Source organism: Betta splendens, chromosome 11 (genome assembly GCF_900634795.4).
Source record: "Betta splendens chromosome 11, fBetSpl5.4, whole genome shotgun sequence".
NCBI classification, from domain to species: Eukaryota; Metazoa; Chordata; class Actinopteri; order Anabantiformes; family Osphronemidae; genus Betta; species Betta splendens.
The window spans coordinates 7,321,179-7,343,672 of record NC_040891.2 but is presented as its reverse complement, the minus strand read 5'-3'; the positions used below and the strand labels follow the sequence as shown (position 1 = coordinate 7,343,672).

Below are 22,494 nucleotides of genomic sequence, written 5' to 3'. Positions count from 1 at the left end.
AGAAGTGGGACTGTGACGCAGTTTCCAACATCGTTACGTAATCAAGAAGTGCTAGCATGTGGTGTGTGGTGTGCATGGTCAAATCTGAGCCCTGTGGCTGGAGGTGGAGAAAGTTGCAACAAGTTGGGATGGATTTCAAACTAGCATCAATTTTCTGATTAACATATTCCATTTTTCACCCTGAATAATCTCCATGATGAACACATCCCAGGTTATTCATGTTGTACATTTTGGAGCAGAATCAGAGCAGAGCAGAAACCTATATGCGGGCCAGCGGTGGATGTAAATTTAACTCCAGCCATTGCATTATATAATGTGATGACTGTAACCCGTATTCTTGGAGGCTGTTTACAGTATCTGCTTCCAGTTTCTTTTTAAGGTGCAAAACCAATCTCACATAACTCCACAGCACTCTGAAAGGAATAGTCCAAATTGTCAGAAACCGCCATCTGTCAAGTCGGAACAATTTGGCAGCTGAATCGGATGTGTAATGCACCTACACTGAGTATAATGTTTCATAGCGATTGAGGTCAGTAAGTTGGTTTGACATTAGAGCTGGAACGCCATATTTTGACAGACAGGATGACATCAGGCGCTCTGAGCAGGTAGCACTAAAGCTTTCAGTCTAGCTGTTAAAAGCCCATGTAAAAGCAGGCATGCCAGATGGGGCTGGCTTCTACTGCCACTGAGTTATGGAGGTAGAGGTAATCTCACTAACATTGTGTGCTCTAGGGCACCAGCCACAGACTTCCTGGCTGCTGGCATCCACTTTTGAGAGTTGCACTCTGCTCTTCACCAGCAAGTTTGCACGCTGTGAAGCGCCGCTTATCTCCACCGAAAACAAAACTCTGTGATTCACGTCCACAAGGGGACGAGCTCAAAACACAGAGTGACATCATCACAACTTCCTGTTTCTTCTTGTTGCCATGGGCCGGCAGCATTTGCATACTTTCTGTGATTGGTGGATGATGAGTCAATAGGGTTTGGTCCCACTCTGCACTTCAGCCGCAGCAAAAACCATGTTCCAGCTCAAGCAGTTCGAGTCTGACCGGAGCGCCGGAAAGCCTGACCAAACATGGCTCAGATATTATAGTTTGACTTAGTTCAGTAGACATGAATGGCTGAAGTCTATCCTGTTATTTTCAATGGCATTGCAAAACCTTAAAAAAAACACAATAAATTGGTTTTAAAAGCAACAGACTTTTGTCTGTTTAGCAACTTTACTAAAAAGTACAGTTTTAAAAACAAACTAAATAAATATGTTTAAAACGCGCTTGCATTGCAAAATATTTGAATTACAATGTATAAATAAGGGTTACTGCATAAGTGTTGAAAACTTTAATCTGCCTCTCATTTCTAATTCAAATCTTATTGTGTATGATCCAATTATGATCCAGTTCCCACAGGGTTCAACCTCCGCCGAGCTACGTGAACAAATACAGCATAACTGTAAAGCACTATAATCATTAATATGATTTGTAATTACTCTAAAATAATACACGGCTCCGTGTTGTTATGTGTTGACTTAGAAGACACCTATATTTATTTCTTGTCTGCTCAGATTAATTGTAAATCCTAACGTTTTCAGGTGTGACTAACGGGGGATCCGCTCCGTCCTTCTTACCGGCCGGTGCCGTAGCCCCGCCCACCTTCAATCGCTCTCTCTCCGTACGGGACCGCAATGATTTAAAAGTTCAGGAATCCCACGTGACGTCACCGCGGGGGTGATGTAATGCTTCTGTAAATAGAACGTATTGTAATCTCGCTCCAGTCCAACGTGGTTCCTCCGCGGAGCGCCGCTCGTCCCGCACTGCTTGTAGGTAAGTCTCCGCAGTTAACTTTCATTCACAAAACTTTCGGCTCCGCGGCCGCCGCGCTCCGCACGCGGAGCCGCAGCCCGCCGGCGCCGGGTTCCGCCAGCGTCTCGCGTCTCTCGATGGCACCAGACAGTAAAGGGGGGACGTTTTTGGCTAGCTGTCTCGGTGAAGTCCCATCACCCGGCGGACGGTATGTAGAGCGCGAGCGTCTATTTGGGGGGTGTGACAGCACTCTCCGTACAGCTGTGCCGGGCTTGTTTATGGGCTGAACAGGTTGTTTCACGGAGCGACACCGGCTCGTGGTCACGATGACCGCTCGCCCGCGGGGGAAAGCGCCGGCCAGAACAGTCCCAGCGCGGTTCGGTGCTGGTGACAGTCGTTCATCAAACACGGAAACTTTCAGAGGCAGTACGTAAAGTTGGACCCGCGGAGGCGATTCATTACCACGCGGCGACTTCAGAAGTTATGCAGGGATTATGTCATTCACCATCTTTGCTGTGAGCGTAGTGTAAAGACCGAGAAAAGGCGGGAAAATCTCATTTGGAAGCTCGACAGATTGTGTATTATTTCTTCTGTTTTGTTGTTGGATTTGTGTATTAAGGGTGACGTCACTGTGCGTTGACGTAACCTCTCTGACAGAAGGTTTTGGTGGAAACGTGCTGAGTCTGCTCATTTGTTCTTGCAGTGGTGCTGAATGGTAACAAGGCAGATGATTGAATTATGTCTTTTATTTATATGTGAATTATTAGATAATTTCATATCACATTATATATATATAACACTCTAAGAAACACTTCATGTTCCACACTACTGTATGTTTCGATCAGTTTTGGTAAATTATCTGTTTATCTTCAGTTGGTTGCTGGATATTTGCTTGCTCATTGTATCGCGTAACTCACAAGTGTACACACACACGCACACACACACACCTACAGTATGAAGTCACCTCTACTTGCCTGGGGTTGGAAAATGGGGGCTGAGGCAGGTTCAAACCTGTCAGAAGGAGGCCTCGTGTACAACCCTCCCTCTGACGCCTCCTACTCGGTTTCCTTCTCTCTTCCATTCATTGTGTCCTCTTGTCTCTCTCTCCTTCTTTCTCCGCCACTTGTCCTTTCCATTCCTCTCTCCATCCCCCTAATGTCACCCCTCCGCCGACATTCACGCACACGTCCTCGCACACACTTTCCATTTCTTATGGGAGCATGTGTTTTACCCCAGCCCTTGCTGCTTCTCTTTAGCTCTCACTCTTTCCAATAACATCCATCAAGACCAGCGCTTTTACCAACAAACCTAAAGTTTCTGTGTACGTACCAGTGAAAATGACTGGTACATACGCACAAAAACTTTCCGGAACCATACGTTCCGTGTGTTCATGTTTGGTGACCTGCAGCTCAGAGGAAATCCTGAAAGTCAGGGAGATGAAAGATGAGTCTTTTGCTTTATGTGGAACATAAAACGCCACCAGCTATAACATTTCGAGTAATTATCCGCTATCACTGAGTGATAATAATATGTGAGAGCTGAGCAGTTCAAGCCAGGGTGAACACGCAACAAGTGTATTTATCATCGTTCACTATTCTGTGTTTGTGTTGATAATTTCATCCAATGATGACTTAGTTTTCATGTAAGGCATCATGAGTATGTGTCCTTTCATCGCACTGGTATTATTAACTGATGCCTTGATGAAAGCCTAATTATAGGCTGAAACAATTGCACTACACTTATCACAATGCTGCATGAAACCATGCAAGCAAAGATCATGAAAGCTGCAGGACTTTGATGCCCTTCTAGTGCTCGCATGTTATTAGTAACGTGTAATGAGTAGTTACGGGGGGGGGGGGGGGAACACACAAACAGGTTGTATGTATTATAGTACTTGTCCTAATAATAATGACTACCTGCCGTGTGCAGCGATGCTGTCAGAGCCAAAGACTGCTGCACTCCTGCTGACACCAAAGGGATCATTATCCCAGACATAATTTAGTGTCTGAAAGAGAAACATTCACCATCTGCGGCATCCACCTCATCACACACCACTTTCATAACAGGAGGATAACTGCAACCTATTGTGTTGCTGGTCAATGAGCTTTGATGCCAAACACAAGAAATATAAAAGTGAAAATGGCGGACTGCCCGCTAACATAAATGTCCCGCAGGAACTGGGACACGGGAGACACTTTGACACCGTGTGTAGTAAAGTCTGGCGGTTCACATTTTACTCTTGCTTTGTCCCTTCTGCAGGCTTGTGTGTGACATGAATGACAAACAGGACAGGCCATATGTGTGCGGCGCCCCGGGCTGCTCTCAGGTCAGTTGGGTGCAGTATATGTGGGGTTTGACACCTGTTCTGTTCTTATCATGATCAGCATCACACATGATCAGTTTTATTGTGTCAAATATTTTAATATAGTTAGGCAAAACTACAAATGTACCAATACAATAATAATATATAATATTTTTCAATCATTAATAATATAAATCCAGTGAGTGAGACTATTTTAATTAACTTTTTTCTCTCACCCTGCGCTGCAGAGCTTCCACCTGGAGGAGCATCTGATCGTCCACAGCCACAAGCATGAGATGACGCTCAAGTTCCCCTCCATCAAGATGGACACGGCTTTTACAGGTGAGACTAGGGAGAGCTCTGTGTCCACATCAGCACCCGCTCAGTATCGTACGGCCTGAATTATAGAGGGATATATATTTTATACAATATTTTCCTTATCTTAACACAGGTACTTTTATTTTTATCACTGCATAGACTGTAACTGGCCTGACCTCTTTTCAGGATCCAGCGCTTGATGGAAAAAAAATGATGACGCCGTGTTATACAGTATGAAATCAGATAAGCTCAGTGCAGGATTCCAAACTATCAGGCTCTCTGTGCTGTGAGCGAGAGCCACTCATGTTGCAACATATGCATTATTGTTCGTCAGAGCAGACCAAACATTCTGATAATGCCACCAGTGACTTAAAAACAAAGAGGGGAGGAGGCGTGCACGGGTCAGCACAAACTATTCTAAACATAAGTAGTTTATTCTGCGTTTCAGAATTTGTTCAACCAAAATTTACCAGAAATAAACAGACAAAACTGTTTATTCATGAACGGTAGGTATGTGTTGTGCAAATACCACACCAGAGCTCCTATTGTGTTATTGTTTGCCTGAGTACAGAAAATTATGCAAATCAGTTTTCCGAGGCTGTTGTCAAAGTTTATTCTAGTTTTTCTAGGACACAAATAGCGATTTTTTTTTGCCTAACATTTTTCCTAAAGAGACAAATAATGAATCATTCCTTAGGTTATTTCCTAGCAGAGAAGAATAAGGTTCATTATGTAAAAGAATTGCAGAGTCAAGGAGAATTTCAGTCTCATGATGCATTTTGTAAATAAAAAAAATAGACCATTTGGAAAACACACAGGACAGACAAAGCATGGTGTGTGCAGCTTGTTGACAAATTATTAATGCAAAGAGCGCTTTTACCAGCCTGGAGTCTCCGCTTTGTGCCATTCACTCATTACAGAGACTCGTGGTCAAAACATTGTCACGTGACTCCCTCTGCATCCACAGAAGCAGCTGTCTCTCTGCACACAAACACCAGCTCACATCTCATATCTGCAGACTCCCCCTCTGCGTCTCAGTCTCGGTGTATCTCCGTCCTGCAGACTGTCACGCCTCCTGCAGGAAATCTCATGTCAAAACAAAAAAGCTCGGCTGACCTATGACCTCTGCATGTTTAGACGACACAGAGAGACAGACTGATGTTATCAGAGCCTGAGAATATGCCTGAGAGAGGACTGGGACTCCTCCTGGGATCAAGACTTGGATTATAGTTGAATTAAAATCAAATAAATGTAAACACACAGAATGTTTGGCAAAAATAATGTGCATTCATTATTTAAAACCTGTCTCTTTTTATGTATATTCTTTGTGATGTTTCCAGACCAGACTCCAACACCAACAAGATTTTTGCAGAACTGTGAAGAGGTCGGTCTGTTTAAGGAGATAGAGGAAGAGTTTCTTCAAGAGCAAGAGGAAGAAGAAAAAAGCAAACAGGTACAGTTTCCCTAAAAACCTAATCAAATGGTGTTTGGTAAAGAATGTGAGGGAGACAAATGCAAACAGAGACAATTACACAGCTGCAGATATCCAACCTTCTGTGTAGAGGCACTCCTATTATCTACCCATCAACACACAAGCACACGCAGACACACACTTAGAACATCAAAGCCGCCTCAAATCATTGTGCCTGAGACCAGATACTGCGCTAGGAGATTGAGGTCCCAGCCTCTTCTCCCCACAGACGCTTTCCCATAACGGGCCTGGGTCCTGTATGAACCATCACCAGCTCAAACCCCAGCTTCCGCTCCAACACCCACCCCAGCCCCAGCACCCGCTGCACCTCCCCCAGACCCAGCCCCTGCAGCATCCCCAGTCCCAGGGCCCGATTATGGGGCCAAGCTGCAGTCTGGCCGCCCAGCACTCTCTGTCCTCCTCCCAGGCTGGATCAGTCATCACGCAGGCTTCCTCAGGGTGAGTATGGCTACGGCTGCACACATGCACACCCTAAGGCGTCCATGCAGCACCTCTCCATCTCATACACATGCACACATCCTTCTTACTCTCCCCCCTCCTTTAGGCTGCTCTGTTCTGGATGTATTGCAAATCGTTCTGGTACAATCTTAATCACTTCACTAATGAACTGAAGCAAAGAAGAGGGGGGGTTCAGAGACCAATTAACGACCAATTAATTAAGAGAACACAGAAACAGAGCAGCAAAGGACGGAGATCTGCTCACACCCACCCTACCACCCGTCCACTGCCTTTCTTACGTCTGGGAAGACTCAGAAACCAGACTGGAGTCTCTCAGCGCCTGGGCAGCTTCCATGGCTCCCCGCTTATCACCCCGTTGAACTGACAGATTAGAGGAGTTCCTGTCTTTCATCTGGCCAGCTCCCAGCAGCTGCTCCCACTCTCTCTGACGGCTCGATTTAAGGAGCTCAGGAGACACACTTAAGAAAACGGGATTATATGAACGTACAGCATAGTGTAAGAGTATTTATAGCATTGTGGCAAAGAGCTGCGAATTTCACATTTATTCGATTACTCACTGTTGAAATTCTGAAAAATGAAATTTTGAACTTACCCTGGATCTCAGTCTTATAATAATAAACAGCCCTAATAGTGTTTTCTGCCTGCATCACATTACGCAGTTAACAAAGATACAACTCTGCAGTTTAATATGTGACTCAAGGGACCAGAAATAAGTCAGTGGCATAAGCTCCTAACATCTGTCTGTGACCAGACGTAGACATGTCCATTGTGGTTGAATAAATCTGTGCCAGCTCAATCCAGACATACTCCAGCCAGTGGAACCAGCTAAGTGTTACTACATGAACCAGGGTCGAGCGTCTGTCTGTTTCCCCTTGTGTTAGACAATGGTTGCCACAGCGTCTGGCTCCTGGCCCGTAAGAACCGCCGTGGTTACGTTGGGAAATGCTGTTTTGGTTTCCTGTACTTTGGTGTGTATTAAACGTGCCGCATGCCCCGGAGTCAGTGATGACATCACCGCCGATGACCTCAGCGCGGCCACAGAGGCCCACGCCGGCCGGCTGGCGGCGAGCCCGGGTCTGACTCCCCCCCCCCCACTGTGATCCCTCAGCTTCTCTCCTCCCTCTCAAGCTGTTACTATTTTCCATATCTCCGTTTCGTTGCGATTGTTTTACCTCGTCATGATTTCCATTGTCAACGACTCACATCAAACGTCTACTTTCATACACTTACAGTAACATTTGGACATTTTGTCTAATCCAGTTAATGTGTTTGTGCAGTTAAGACATGTAGGTTGACTCACATTACATATTTTCTTGCTTACAGTATGAGATTTGTAGATACTTTCAGATTTATGTTCCCACATTTTTATGACATTTACTTAGTGTGGCCATATTTGACTAAACTCTATAGAGCCGTGTTTAAGAGCCAGTTTTTCTTCTTCTTTTGACCTAATTGACACCGTAACATTTTATTGAAGTATCACAAAAACTCACATTTTAAACAATGGCCCTTTTCTCTGTGATGATGGGGAGCAATGCAGCTCCTCTGATTCCCCAAAACAATAATGTACAGTTATAATTATATTATAACAATCAACACACTAGTTGACTTCAACTTGAGCATCTCTGAACCTGCGTTGGTCCAACTTTATCTGGGCTCAGCTCCCACGCGTGACCCGTTCTTCTCTGTCCCTCTGCGGCTGACCACAGGCCAGTACCCGGGCCGCCGTCCTCCCTCCTCCACATGCGGAACAGACACAGACAACCGCTGCCAGCCTCCTTACCTGGCACCCTGCCAGACCCCGCCATGCAAGGGGCATCTGCGCAGCACATGCCTGTAAGTATGCAATCTGCTTCATTCACACCGCGCTGTGTGAGTTCATCTAGCAGGTATGGGGGCCGCGTTAGAGTAATTCACTTTACCCTCGGATGGATGGTGTGCTGATGGTTTTCTCTTCTATGTCACAGTTGAAAGGTTATTTTCGTGTTAACGCTTCTCCTACTTACAGATAGAAAAGCAGATGCCGTGTGTGATGGGTATACCAGGTCCTGTACACAGCCCCTCCTGCTCCACAGCTCAGGTACAGACCAGCGCATATTCTTCTTGTGCCTATAGAATATTTCTTTATACTATGTTTTATTTCTAACAGCCCAATGAGCGGCTCCGACCACTAAAACAAATCCCTTTGTTCTAAAACGGATAAAAACGCTTAGTTTTGAAAGAATAAAACAACTTTAAACACCTCATCTAAGTCCTTTCTATGCGTTAGATGTTACAAATATTTAAATTCAGAACAACAGATGCAGAAGTTCAGTCTTTTACAAGAACCTACTGTACTGTATGTGCCAGTCGTCTTGGCTAAAAGAAGTATCTGGTGCTGCTTAGCGCCAAGAAATAATCTGGCACATAACCTCAGGAAACTGATGACATCAATGAGATGTAACATGACACAGCCTTTGCTCCACATCAGGTTCGCTCCTTTGCCTTTTTTGATCTTTTTGTTAGTCAAGACTTCTTCTCTTTAGTTTAATTCCACCCTGTTGGGTTTTGTATGTCTGTAATGTGAAACAACACTGTTTTACTGTGTAAAACCGACACGACTCTGCTTCACAGTACGTCTACTGTACCTTTAGCCCGAGTGGAAAAGTGAACGTGGATGGGCCGTTCACGTATAGTTCTGTGTCTTCATTCACTGCTGCCCTCCAGACAGGAATATCAACGTGGTGTGTCATCCGGGCCGAGGAGACCCATGATGTAATCGCGGGCCCACAGTGTCAGGGTGTTTCTATGTAGTAAACAGAGCTGAAATTCTCATGTCACGTCTTGTTCAGTGTGTGCGGCTGGGCATGTGTGTTTGACTGGCAGCCTGGCTGGCTGGTAAAGCTGGTACAGAAGACTCGGTGACCTCATTCTTGGCAGCCGCTAAATGTGCTCCCCCCCCCCCATGCTGAATGGCTGAGCGAGAGGAAAAAGTCCGCTTCTTCTCTTAAAGAAACATTGTGTAACAGCGAGCTGATAGCAATATTACCATGGACGGGGGGTGATGTCATGCTCCAAGCATGACCTCTCCCTCTCTCCTCTCCTCTGCTGAGCGCAGGAGTAAGGTGAGATGAGGTTTAATTTAGCTCTTACAGTCTGTTTAGTCAGATGATACACGGGAATGATAAAGTGTGAAGGTATCGCGCTGCAGACGGCACCATTTATTGGAGCACATTATTCAGCGTATCTTTACTTGTCGTAGTCGAGGCTGTTGCTGTGGACAAATAGTGGACCAATGATGGTGGGGAGGTGTTATTTATTATCTAACCTGATGATATTAATACACGTTGCTGCATAGATGGAGGTCAGTAGAGCTGGTAATGAAGCACTTGTGCTTATTTGACCTCAGGTGTAATGTAGGGCAAGAGACTGTGGAGACAGTCATAAGGTTTAAACACGAGGTCTTCATTCCTCAACTCACACTGTGTTCATGTAAAGTAGCTTTCTACAGCTTCTTCTCACTGTGTACATTGGAAATCATGTGAAACAGATTCATTGTTACTACCTGTAGCACACTAAAATAGCAACAATAGCAAGACATTAGGAAACCTGCCAATGCTCAATTGCAGTAAATTATTTTTATTCTCATCTATATTCAATAAATCCAAACTAATGATGGGTTTCTTGTAATTGCTTCATGATTGTTGTATACATCTCTGAGTAGAATCTGCTTGAGTTTAGCATTCCTAGACACCATAATAAACTCAGCAGGAATGTGTGGCTTAGGTGAGATGATACAAAAATATACACGACATAATGAGAATTGCAATTACTGAAGCTCCAGTTACCGCCTGTGTCCTGCGTGAAGAAGTGGCTTTAACAGATTCAGTCATCTGTGAACCTGTAAAAATCACAGAGAGAACAATGTGAGGTGTTTGTGTGGCAAGGTCCCGTGTCCCAGCATGTCACCCCCCCACTCCTCCTCTGTGTGTGTTCCTCCTCAGCAGTGCTACCAAATGAGTAGAAAAGAAGTCTCCTCACTGTAAATGACTTCACTGTCCACTATGACCTAAAAACATGCAGCAGAATTATTAGCTTTGTGACAGTTCCAACAAAAATGAGAAATGAAAGTATTAGTAGATTTCATAACAGAGCATAACATAACCAACTAATAGTTAAGTAAATGTATGGAATCAGTGAATAGAATAAATGGAGCCCCTTTCATTGTTATCTGCACTCAGAGATCCAAACAGACACTGGGCCATCATTTCCAACAGCACCATCCAGGGATGGTCGCCATCAACAACCCTGTTACATCCATGGGTCATGTGATGGACATGATGTCACAACGTCATCAGGCGCCTCCGCTCCAACATCCCCACCATCCTCACCATCATCATCCTCATCATCCACAGCTTGCAGCTCCACCCCTCACTTACCACCAACGATGCCATGCCCCTCCCCCACAGCTCCTGGGAAGCTCCCACGGCCGCCAGCTTCGCCAGCCAGTGAACGCGCCGCACGCTCAGGCTCACCAGTCGCCACCGTCCCACCTGCACCGGGCCTCCCCTCCTGCACCCCCTCTACCTGTGCCCGCACAGGTGTGACAGCTTGATGGTGTCACAAGTAACACCTCTCATCGTAGATAGAGTTCTCAGGCACCGTAAATGTTACCTGCTTGTGTTTTTTTCTGCAGTTGTCACCTGTTGCGCAGCAGATGCAGCCCTCCCAGTCGCCACATTCCCAGCATGCAATGCAGGCGAGCAGCGGCTGCGGCGGCGGGGGGGGCGGAGGCCGCCGCAGGAGGACGTCCGAGCAGGACCCCGACGAGCGCAGGCAGAAGTTCCTGGAGCGCAACCGGGCCGCCGCCACCCGGTGCCGCCAGAAGCGGAAGCTGTGGGTGTCGTCGCTGGAGAAGAAGGCGGAGGAGCTGACGCACACGAACCTGCAGCTACAGGTGGGCTGCGCCGCGTGCACGCGCATAGACGGCGGCCGCGCCGGTGTTCGGCCTCACGGGTGTTCCTCTGTGTGCTTCCAGAACGAGGTGACGTCGTTGAGGTCAGAGGTGGGTCAGCTGAAGCAGATTCTGCTCACACACAAGGACTGTCCGGTCACCGCCCGGCAGAGAAAGGCGGAGGGGTACCCCAGTGAGTAAAATGCCATACCCTGCACCCCTTGATAGACATATGACCAGCTTCATCATCATGCACAAGCAGGGGTGTGACTCCTATGTGTGCACAGAAGGCCATACCCCAAGGACACGCGTTTGGTTGAGAGAATCAAACATCTCAAGATGCACAAGGGCCTTAATCTGTATGTTACAGAGCTCAGATGAACAGCACTTACTGTTGCCTTTCAGCCAGTCTCCACATGTTAGTATATGCACTTCTGTCCCTGTGGAGCTCCAGTCAGCGGAGGAAGCGTTGCACTCTTAACTTTCCATTCAAAGAAATACATATTTCACTTTGTGTTTCGTTTTCACAAATCAGATCCGAATTTGGTATTTGTGATGTGCAATACTGTTGCTAAGCTTTTCTGCCTTGCACAAACTCATGTTAACAAAAATGCAGACTGTGCCCATCTTGCACTCCTGTCAGGCTCAAGTTAATGTTCACCAATAACTGTGTTACTGACTTGAAATGAAAAGATAAAGTAATACTGCACCTTGTTGCTTAAATGGAAAACAGCTATTATCTTTTGAGTATTGAGCTTCAGAACAAATACGGATGAAATTGTGTCTGTGGCGTATTTGAACATTTTTATTGTTGTTTTATTACATGTATGTACAGTATTCATTTGTTAAAATAAAATATATTTCTTTAACTTTAACAGGCTTTTATTTATTTTATGTTCATATGAATACAAATGCAACTCCTCACAAAGCCATTCACAGAATGGACGAGCCATACGGGATCAGTGACTTTGATTGACAGCTGTCTCTGTGTCCAGCTGCAGGGGTGAGTCCGGGAGGAAGTCCCACCCCTGCATGTCCAGGGTCTCATCTGCAGGCCATCCAACACAACAGCATCTCCACCTCGACAGCTGGAGGTGACACAGGGCACGACCCCCAGTCCGGACAATAGCCCTCATCATAAAGACCATGAGCTGGGACTGAATAATATTTCTGTTATAATTACACTCAGATCCATGCCTTTGTACATAGAAAGGTACTGAATTTGACATGTGAAATGATGAATTCATCATCATTGTTAATTTCTCAAGAGGGAGACCAAAACCACATGCTGAGAGACACTCAGTTTTATTTCTGTGGCAGGTGCAAGAGTGAAAGCCTTAAGAACTGAGATGGTTACATGGCAACGGATCATCTGTTTAGCCAGAAAAATATTTGATTCTTTTTACAGCAATTAGGTTGTTGGCTGCTACCCACTGACTGCGCACACAAGATCATAACGCATTTCAAGCTCTCTTGCTCTTACATTGTGCACTAATTACAAAATATACATAACAGTATAGAATTTTAACAGGTTTTATTTGATGTAAAGGCAAATGTGTGTATTTTTATAATAAAAATAATATTGATAATAAAATGTCAAACCCTCGACTGTCTTGAAAAGCCATTTAACACCTGTTAACACCTGATTGTATTTCCTGTCAGGCACTTTTTTAAACACCACTACTCTGTGAGACTAGATCACAACACACTGCGTAACTCAGTCCCTCTCAGTTTAACTTAATTTACACCCACAGTTAAGCTTTTTGTACTGTACAAATATTGACAATCGCTGTAAATCTATTGCTAAAATAAAAGCCTTTATTCTGGTATGTTGTGTCTCATATCTTAATGACAGTGAACCTGTGAATGTGAGGCCTATAGTACACACAGAATGGTCTAGTCTGCCACCTAGTGACTGGTCTTGCTGGTAGCTGGTTAGAACTGGAAGCCAGACAAGTGACCTGTTTTACATACAATACTTTGAACTATTTACTGATCCACAATGGAAGCAGCTTAAATATCGACGTTTCATTTGTCTGACTATGTTTAGTAACAGTTAAGAACTTAATTAGCTGTTAATTAAGTTGTAAATAAGTGACTTAGAGTGCTGAAAGCTGTTGAAGCTACTCTTTTATGAGGTCCTGACTCTCTGATGATATAAAAATACTTGGTTGCATGGTGTGAGTATGTGATTTAGACTAATTGTGGGAGGCACCCCACCCTGTCTGCTCAAACAAAGGGACAGCGTAACTACTACCAGACCTCATCTTGACTAACACACAGGAGTGTGGAGGCACATGCACGCGCATGCTGTGGCCGTTATCTGCCCTCGTCCACCCTTAAACGCCACGTGGCCAAAGCAGAGCTATTAAGATCCATGAAACGTGTCAATTCCCATTAACTGCAGACATTTAATACAATCTGTGCTTTACATATTATTCAAGCTCTACTGTTTTGGAAAGACAAAGACACTCAAATAACAAATCAGTCACATTTTGGGGGATTCACTTCTCTGTGTAATGCAAAATGAACATTCCGTATATAAAATATCACACATGATGATGTGATATAAAACATGTGTTTTTCTGCCAACCAGCAGCCATTATTAACTGTACAATTATAAGACGGTATAATGCCTAGAAACTTATATTAGCACCATCATTGAAATCAGTGGTCCATACGTCATGTGTATACATCTGCACAATGGATCATGGGCTTAGAAGCACTCGCAGGTGCAAGGAAATACAAAAGGAAAAGGCACAAAGCAGGAAGAGGAAGTCAAAGGGATTGCGCTTCCTCTGGTGTCTGAGAGTCCTGTTGAGCTCAGCTGTTCTATTGTCACCTCAGCCATTTTGTTGTGAGGAAATGAAAGCAGAAATCTACAAGCGCCACAAACGCACAAAAGGGACTTTCTGGTGTCTTTACAGGGTCTTTGTCGCGGTTCTAGTCTGTGAATCTCTGCATGTCGCTGTCTCTGCGGGTGCTGCCGGTGTCGAGGAAGCGGTCGCAGGGGAACTCGATGAGGTCCCCCGCCTCCAGCGGCGCCAGCCGCGCCGGCCGGCTGCTCTGGTAGCTGGTGAAGTCGGCGGCCACGGCGGCGCTGGCGCCGGCGTGCCGGAACGGCCGCCTGGTGGAGTACATGTGGCGCACGTGCACGGCCGACCTCCTCCTCCGCAGCCTCCTCCGCAGGCTCCGCCCCAGCCACGCGGCGCCGAGCGCCAGCAGCAGCGCGGCGTTGGCGGCCAGCGTCGCCACGGTCGCCAGCTGGAGGTCGAGGGTCAGCGCGGGGCCTTCGGGCAGCGTGACCAGTCCGGCGCAGTGGTCGCGCGGGGCCACTTGGCACACGGACCCCCCCACCACGCCTTCCACGCACACCATGTAGGTCACGTCCGGGCTGAGCTCCCGGAGGGTCACGGAGCGAGACGCGCCGCGGGCGTACACGTAGCGGGGGAAGCGGTCCGCGGTGCCGAACCGGTCGAACAGAAGGCGGTAGTGGACTTCGTCCGGACCGGGCCCGGGTCCTGGTGTGTAGCGGTGATGATCCCGTGTGGTCCAGGAGACGGTGACTGTGCTGGAGGTCACCTGATCCACTGACACGTTGGTGATGAAATGGCGATTGAAGGCACAGGGATCTGTGATTACAGGGAGTGGACCCTTCGGATCCGCCCAGAGCAGATCGAACATCCCTCCTGCCTGCGCCGGGGGGGTTGTGCTGAGCCCCGTGTGCGAAGTGTTTCTGTGACTTGAGGTGGAAATCGGTGGCTCGGTTTTGGGAGTGACATTGGACATTCGTCTCCCCTTGGTGCGTTTCCCAGTCGTCTCTGCAGCAGGTCGTGACTTTGGATTCAGAGACACCTTCCTTGCTTTCTTTTGGTCCAACAAGGAAGAGGATTCTGTTTCTGGACCCCCCTGGTCTCCTTGGACTCCCACTCCTTCCTGTCTGTCTCTTTTCCTATTTACTCCATCTTTCCCCAGTATCGCCCCATCCCTGTGTCTCTGCCTTGAATCTACGCCTTCTCTCTTTCTGTTGACCACCTGGCCCTCTGTGCTTGTCTCATCTATCTCTCTACCCTCCATCTTTACCAGTACACCCCCTCCCCGGCTCTCCTCGGGCCCAGTTTGCCTCCTACACAAGTGGGTCCAGTTGCCAAAAGGCTGCAGATGGGAGCTGTTCACATAGTCCAGATATTTCCCCCTCAGAGTCAGGGGATGGTGACATCGCACAAAAACAGTCAATAATTTACCCTGAGAATGTGCAACAGTCATCCACCTCTTCAGCTCCTCCAGGCGACAGTCACACGTCCAGTTGTTGCCATGGAGATCCAGGTCGTAAAGCGCTTTGTTGAGGGCGAACATGTCACCGGACAGGCTAGTGAGGAGGTTGTTCTTCAGCTTCAGCACCTTCAGGCGTTTCAGTTGGGAAAAGGCCAACGCGTCCACGCTGGAAATGCGGTTGTTGCTGAAGTCCAGCTCCTCGACGCGCTCGAGCGGGTCGAGGAGGCCGGCCGGGATTTCCCGCAGCTCGTTGCCGTCAATCAGGAGCTCCCTGAGGCCGGACAGCCCCCTCAGAGCGCCGCCGTCCAGCTGAGAGAGCCTGTTGTTGCTCAGGGACAGCTCGGAAAGCCTGCTGAGGTTCTGGAATACGTGCTTCCCAATGTGATGAATCTGGTTGTCAGACAGCAGCAGCGTCGTCAGGGCTTTGAGCTGGGAAAACGTGAGGACGCTGCGCAGCGCCGACTGCCTGTTGTGGGCCAGGTTTAAAAAGCGTAGGTTGGTGAGTTCAGAAAAGGCGTTTCTGTGAATGTGCTGCAGTTTGTTGGATTCCAGGTGCAGATAGTGTAAACGGGTCAAGCTTTTAAACACCGACTCCTGCAGAACGTCTATTGAGTTGCCGTCCAGACGCAATTTAACTAAATTATCCAAGTTGGCAAAGAGCTCGGGTGTAATTTTCTTAATATCATTATTGTTTCCATAAAGAATAGTTAATTTCTTCAGGGGTTGTAAAGTCCCAACAGGTATATTTGATAAATGATTGTGTCCCAAGTACAACTCTTCTAGCTTTAACAGTTTTTCAAACGCCTTGGGGTGAATTGTTCGTATTTGGTTGTACTGTAGATTTAATCTTACAAGATCACTGTACCGCGTGAAATCGAAGGCGGAGATGTTGCTGATGAAGTTGCCCCCAAGGCTGAAGACCTGCACGTCCTCGGGCACCCGCGCGGCGGGTTTTGGCACGATGCGCAGCCCGCGGTTGGCGCACGCGAGGTGCTGCGGGTGCTGACAGTCACAGCGGTCGGGACAAGAGCTCGGCGCCGGTGAAGAAGCGCCGAACCCATTCAGCAGCCACAGGAAAAAGCATATCCTCGTCAGGGAATTGCCACTTTCCATTCCCACGGCGTCTGGCGCAGCCAGAAACTGAGGCTGCGGTCGCTGAGTGTTGTTCAGGTGCAAACACCTCTGTCCTCTGCTACGATAGAGACCGACTCTTCCATAATCCACTGGTGGATCTGAAAAGTGGGGAAAAAGCGCCGTACGGGTCAAACCCAAGCTTCATTACTGAGCATCATCTTGCCTATAGAGCATATTAATTTGTGCAGCGTGCTCCGATGCTGTGTGAGGAAACGCGCGCCTCCCCGCTAAAGCCGCCATCCCCCCAAGTGATCATCTGCTGCGAATTAGAGTCCCGCAAAAAAGCGGAGTTCAGAGTCAGAGCGTGCTCTTTCTCACACACATTCATGCGTGCACACACACACACACGCGCGCGCGCGCGCTGAAATAGTCCCACCTCTGCAACTCAGCGACCCTGCCAAAACCAGATGTGCACATGATCCATAGCCGTGCGCGTGCTCGCAGGTAATCAAACACACGGACACGCGCACGCGCGCACGGGTGTACAATGAAACGGGGCGGGTGAACGACGCGGAGAAACTCTTTGACCGAGTTTTTTTTTTTTTTTTGCGCCACGCAGGGGTCTGAGATCTGGACCGGAGCCCTGGTATGGACAAAGCAGACAGGAAGATTTCCTTCCCACAAAATCCCAAGGGAGCTATGAAGCTGAAATTCCATCTAGGGGGTGCAGAACAAATCATGGAACTATGGAACAAGTTTAACATATTGTCACTGTTTGTTGATACAATGTGAAAATGGTTTCATAAAGTAGATGGCGCGGAGAGTGCAGACAGGGTGACTGAGCGAAGCTGCATTCAGCCCAGCTCCAGTTTCATACAGTGGGAACACCCTCATCATGCAGCTCCACTGTAATTTGCCATTCTCTCATTAAGGCGCCTCGCGTTGGCAGGGCCGCAGGGAGCACACATGGTTCACATTTGCAGACGAGGAATGTGGCCTCGCGACGAGGAGAGGTGCCAAAATCGGACCTAAAGATCTCCCACTTAAAAGCGGGGAAATAAGATGGGGGAAGGTTTTGTGCAGACTGAAAAATGACTCTTTGCGGTGGACGTGAAGCGCTCGGTTCCGGTCCAGTCTGAGGAGCACGCGGCGCCGCTGCCAGGACATCTGGACATTTACACATGAGGCAGAGGACCGTTCCACTGACGCGACCTACACACTGAACCAGCATCACTGTGTAAAACAACCTGTCTGTCTAATGCAACACGACATGTTTCATTTTTAAATATTATCAAAATAAACAGTGCTATGACATTTTCTCCATACAGTTGAAGCGCTGGAGCCGAGCCAGTGCGGGACCGGTCCAGCTCAGAGTCGAGCTCCTTGATTGGCCTCATTCCCATGCATATCTGCTGGTACACATCATAGTGAGACAATATATTTCTCTGTGAGCGAGTGTCTGAGAGAAACGCGACCCTTGGGGAAGCCCCGTCTTTCTGGGAGGCCATTTCCTGCCTGGCCTTTTATTCCTAGTATTTTCTACATATTGCTGCATCCCCCCATCCCCTCCCCTCCCCCCTCTGTGTCCTTGTCTTTCTTTCTCCCCAAGGAACACACACATTGAGAAAACACTGGATCTGGCTCCAGACCCAGTGGGACTAGACTAGTTGTTTTATGGCAGCAGCCTGGTCTGTGTCAGAGGTGAAAGGAATACACAAACCGGGACAGAGTGGCTTTCACTGTAGCCCTGTGATGTTAGAAATAACAAACATCTGAGCTTAACGCCAGGGTAGTGACATGTGAAAAGGAGAGACTTCAGGATGTTAATTAGACAGAATGAGGGGGAACACAAGGAAGAGACAGAGAGTCTGAGAGGAGCGAGAGCTGTGGATCAGATGAGGAGGTGACTGAGTGCAATGTTAAACAGTTGTAAACAGAGAACGGCCTGAAGTTGACCCAGATTCACAATGACTGTAACAAAATGGGCAGCATTGAGGCCCCCGCACAGAGCTGCCTTATTCAGTGCCCGACTAAAGTAAAAGCTGCAGACTGGTTTCACCTAGACCTCCTTTCATCACATCTCAGTCCTCTCAAGTCCCAACAGCCGGCTTTATGGCATTTCAGCGTCTTGGCCAAGAGAGGGCATCTGTATGTGTGGGAGAAACCCGATTCCATCAGGACAAGAGCGAGAGGGAGAAGCTGATATGCTGATATCACCTGAGCGAGTGAAAGTTGTTTGTGTGAGAGATACAGAATATTCAGGTCAGCGCAGGTGAGCGTGCGCATGTGAACATGCAAATGAGCTGCTGCTGTAGCGTATGTGGGTCGTTTAAGGAGGGTTTCTCTTCTCCTGCAGTCTTCAGGTGCCGAGCAAGCTGCTCCGTGGATGAGAAAGAGCCAGTTTACACAAGAAAATGATGGTGTTTTGAATTGCACTTCAAAAGCTGCAGTCGTGGATTAAACAACAGTGTTGCATTAAACACAATAGATGATTTACTCATTCTGCAGATGTAGAGATTAATGAATCTCCCACAAAGTCACAAACTTAGAGGAAGTTATGGTGCTGGAAACATGTGCATCCTATTTTATATCAGAATGAAGGCGTCTCGGCTGCTCACATCTTCCCTGTGGGTCCAAAGACAAGCTGCACAGGACACATCCTGGTAACACAACACCGCATGGAACTAGCACATATCTGGGGCTTATCATGGTGGAGGTCAAGGACGGCTGTAATAAAGAAGAACAGCAGCTTTACATTAGGCCTTCAATAGGAAATAGTGTCAATAAATAATAATAATAAAAATACCAGATTGTCTCTATGTGTGGCCAGGTTGGACTGGTGTGACTTAATTTATGCTTATGCTAAAGAATTGATGAACTTGAATGAAAGGAGAGCAAAGCAAAGGGACAGAGGGAGAGTGGAGGTGGGAATGTGGTGTGTTTGTAAGTGAAGTTTACATGAGCAGCAGCTGCTGGGATCATTAAGTCTGTGTGTGCATGTGTGTGTGTGTGTGTGTGTGTGTGTGTGTGTGTGTGTGTGTGTGTGTGTGTGTGTGTGTGTGCTTGGGACTAGATGAGTGAGTGTGACTGCACTTAGAGGGAGACGATGAAAGGAGCTCTGTATCACTACAATATGCGATGTGTGTTTGCGACTGTCCCGACATGCTGCTGTGAGACGTTACTGTAGGATAAACCGAAGACGCAGGCATGTTGTGGTAGATCATGCAAATGCATTAAAGTGAGAGAGGAATAGTGGAAGGAACACCTGGGCCCCTCCTCCAATTCCCCGTGCTCCATTTTTCAACTCCCCCAGCTGGTTCCCATCGCAAGAGGGAGCAAAATAGGCCAAGATGGAGGATGGAGTCTATAACACAAAACTTTATTAATCGTCACTGTGTTTGAAAAAGTGCATTAATTTCACTTTTTCATAAACTGGCAATATGCACCAGAGGCCACATATCTGAGTGTAGCAACACTAGCCCAGCGCGCATTCCTTTCTGCTCTGCAGGAGCTGCAGCCTCTCTCTCCCTCCGGGGGTCACGTTTGGTCGTTGATACCAATATGTCAAACCAGAGAGTGGAGGAGAGGAGTGAGTGAGGCGATGAGGGATCGTGGAAGGCAAAGAAATGAGAGCAGGGGTGGGGGTAGAACCTTGGGGGCTTCAGTCAACCCGGCCCGAGTTAGGAATGGGAGGAATAAAGCGGAGGAAAAGAAGAAGGGAGGGACTCAACATCTGGAAAACGTTACAGCACATGCTATTGCCCTGTTGAGTGTAGAGACTGAAGGGGGAGATAGATGAATAAGGAGGGTAGTGTGTGTGTGTGTGTGTGTGTGTGTGTGTGTGTGTGTGTGTGTGTGTGTGTGTGTGTGTGTGTGTGTGTGTGTGTGCACCACTTTGATCCACCAGGTTTGATAGAAATTGTTCACATGCCCACAATCTGCCTCAATCTCATAATGACACTGACACAGGACAAGTCAATGGCCAAAGATCAAACGCCCAGTGAGCTGCATGGGAGATAAGCGCTCACCACTGATGGGGCCGTAAACGAGCACGCGCAACGAGCATGAAAGCCCAAGATCGCGCTGGTGCACGCGAACTGGCGAGCGATCTGACAGCAAGGCGAGTCACAAACAAAGAGCAGAAAAATGTGGGCGTTATGAGTCATTAAAACAAAGTTGTCGCTCGGTGATTTGGAGAGCGGAGACATCTGATCTGCAGCTGTCGGCTCCACGCGGCGCCGCTTCTGTGCAACGTTGCCCTCTGCAGACACGGAACAGTAAAGCATTCGGAGGTGACGGCAAAACCTCAGGCCTGGAACAGACACGTCCACACTGAGCTGCACATTGTACGGATGTGCTGAGCTGAAACAAGAATAAATAGAAATAATGTCTATATTTTTCAGATTCCGACTTCACAGTCGTAGTTTAGTTTGTGCTCACAAGACTTGTCCAACATACATTTGTGCTTAGCTGCGCAAAATAGGGAATGTGTGAATGAGTTGGAGTGAGTTTAGCCAAGGATCAGAGGTCAGAGGTCACATAAACAACAAACACAATGTCACAATGTTTCTCAAGGAACACAGGAAAGGGAACAAAAGCCTCCTAATTGTGGGCGCTGTCTCTCTCTTCGTTTAAGTCCTCATTGTTTTTATTTTAGATATCATATTTAATCCTTCGGAACAATTATGTTATTAAGCACAGTTCCACGTCAGCTGACTGACACCCACAAGCAACGTAATTCTTTCCAATATGAATGAACTGCTCCGTGTGCAATGACTATATTTAACCTATAGATGACGCTGTCACACATAATCTGTTTTCCAATTAGTGTGTAACAGAGAAGCATAGGGGGTGTAATCAGTTATAACGACGTGCCCAGTGTGTAAGTGTTTGTATCATACACAGGTTCATTGTCTTACCTTTATTTTGCCTTTCTTAAAATAAAATTTCAGTAAATTCCAGTGTATGGACAGGTGTGGTTGACAAACAGGGAGAGTCTGTGTCTCTGTTTTCTGGTATGTGAGGGTGTGTTGCTTTGAATGGAGCACAGCTCAGGGCGGCACAAGGGAATCCACATGGGTTTGTCAAAGTGGAGGCAACAAACATACCTTTTCTACCTTCTCTGGTTCAATACCTTCAATCAACATTCAGTTTTATACAGTATTCTGAACTTCCAGTACTACTGTGTTACTTCAAATTTCAAATACTGAAATTAGTTTATTTTTCAGATTGAGTCTTGGGACACACCCAGCTCTGACTTTCCCTTCAAAACATGTGTTTTCTTCTCGTTTTATGTTTTCCCTTTTCTCTGTTGCCATAGAAATCCGCTCAGACAGGAAGTGACAACCACATGCCCATGCAAAGGAGCGCATTTGTTTTGTTGGGTAAACAAATCCAAAGCGTGACGGTGGTTTGGATTGTTGCAAGGACTGCGTGAGTGGACTGACTGAGCACAACCTTGTCCAAAGACGACTGGAAGAAAGAGGAAGAAAGCATCAGAGAAAGTGTTGAAACACCAAAAGCACACGTGCATGTGATGCAGCTCGGTTTGGATGTAGGCACTTATAAATCTTTAGTGAGCACTTAAAGCAGAGTTTTGCACAATTAAACACTGTGTGAGCAAAATTACAGTGTAATGACATGTAATTACGTTAAGTATGATACTATTGGCTGATATGTTGTTCCATGCACTGCTATCAACTTGTGAATATCAAACACTGGAACAATTTGGAAATAAAAAAAATGTAGGAACAATAGTATTCAAATAAATTGTACTGGAATACAAGTATATTTGTTCTTAAATGTAATGTAATTAAGGGAGAGAGTAGCAAATAAAAACCTG

General features: G+C 46.8%; 2 protein-coding genes across 8 annotated transcripts; one reads left to right on the top strand and one right to left on the bottom strand.

Annotated features, from left to right (window-relative positions):
- Positions 1–1,634: 1,634 nt before the first annotated feature.
- creb5a (cAMP responsive element binding protein 5a) lies at positions 1,635–12,904 on the top strand. 7 transcript variants are annotated; one of them, XM_055513075.1, is made up of 11 exons: positions 1,635–1,816; positions 4,059–4,125; positions 4,350–4,443; positions 5,760–5,872; positions 6,120–6,349; positions 8,080–8,206; positions 8,379–8,450; positions 10,591–10,950; positions 11,046–11,306; positions 11,388–11,496; positions 12,299–12,904. In XM_055513075.1, exons 2-11 carry the CDS (start codon positions 4,072–4,074, stop codon positions 12,430–12,432), a joined length of 1,554 nt encoding a protein of 517 aa, XP_055369050.1. In that variant the 5' UTR covers positions 1,635–1,816; positions 4,059–4,071; the 3' UTR covers positions 12,433–12,904. The 7 variants fall into 7 exon arrangements, with proteins under 7 accessions (XP_055369050.1, XP_029023044.1, XP_029023048.1 ...); XM_029167211.3 differs by having other exon boundaries at positions 1,636–1,820; XM_029167214.3 differs by lacking the exon at positions 1,635–1,816 and adding an exon at positions 1,850–2,007 and having other exon boundaries at positions 10,819–10,950.
- Positions 12,905–13,060: 156 nt separating this feature from the next.
- Positions 13,061–17,106, bottom strand: tril (TLR4 interactor with leucine-rich repeats). Its single transcript, XM_029167126.3, has one exon. The coding sequence runs from the start codon at positions 16,689–16,691 to the stop codon at positions 14,247–14,249; it is 2,445 nt and encodes an 814-aa protein (XP_029022959.1). The 5' UTR covers positions 16,692–17,106; the 3' UTR covers positions 13,061–14,246.
- Between the last annotated feature and the right edge of the window lie 5,388 nt (positions 17,107–22,494).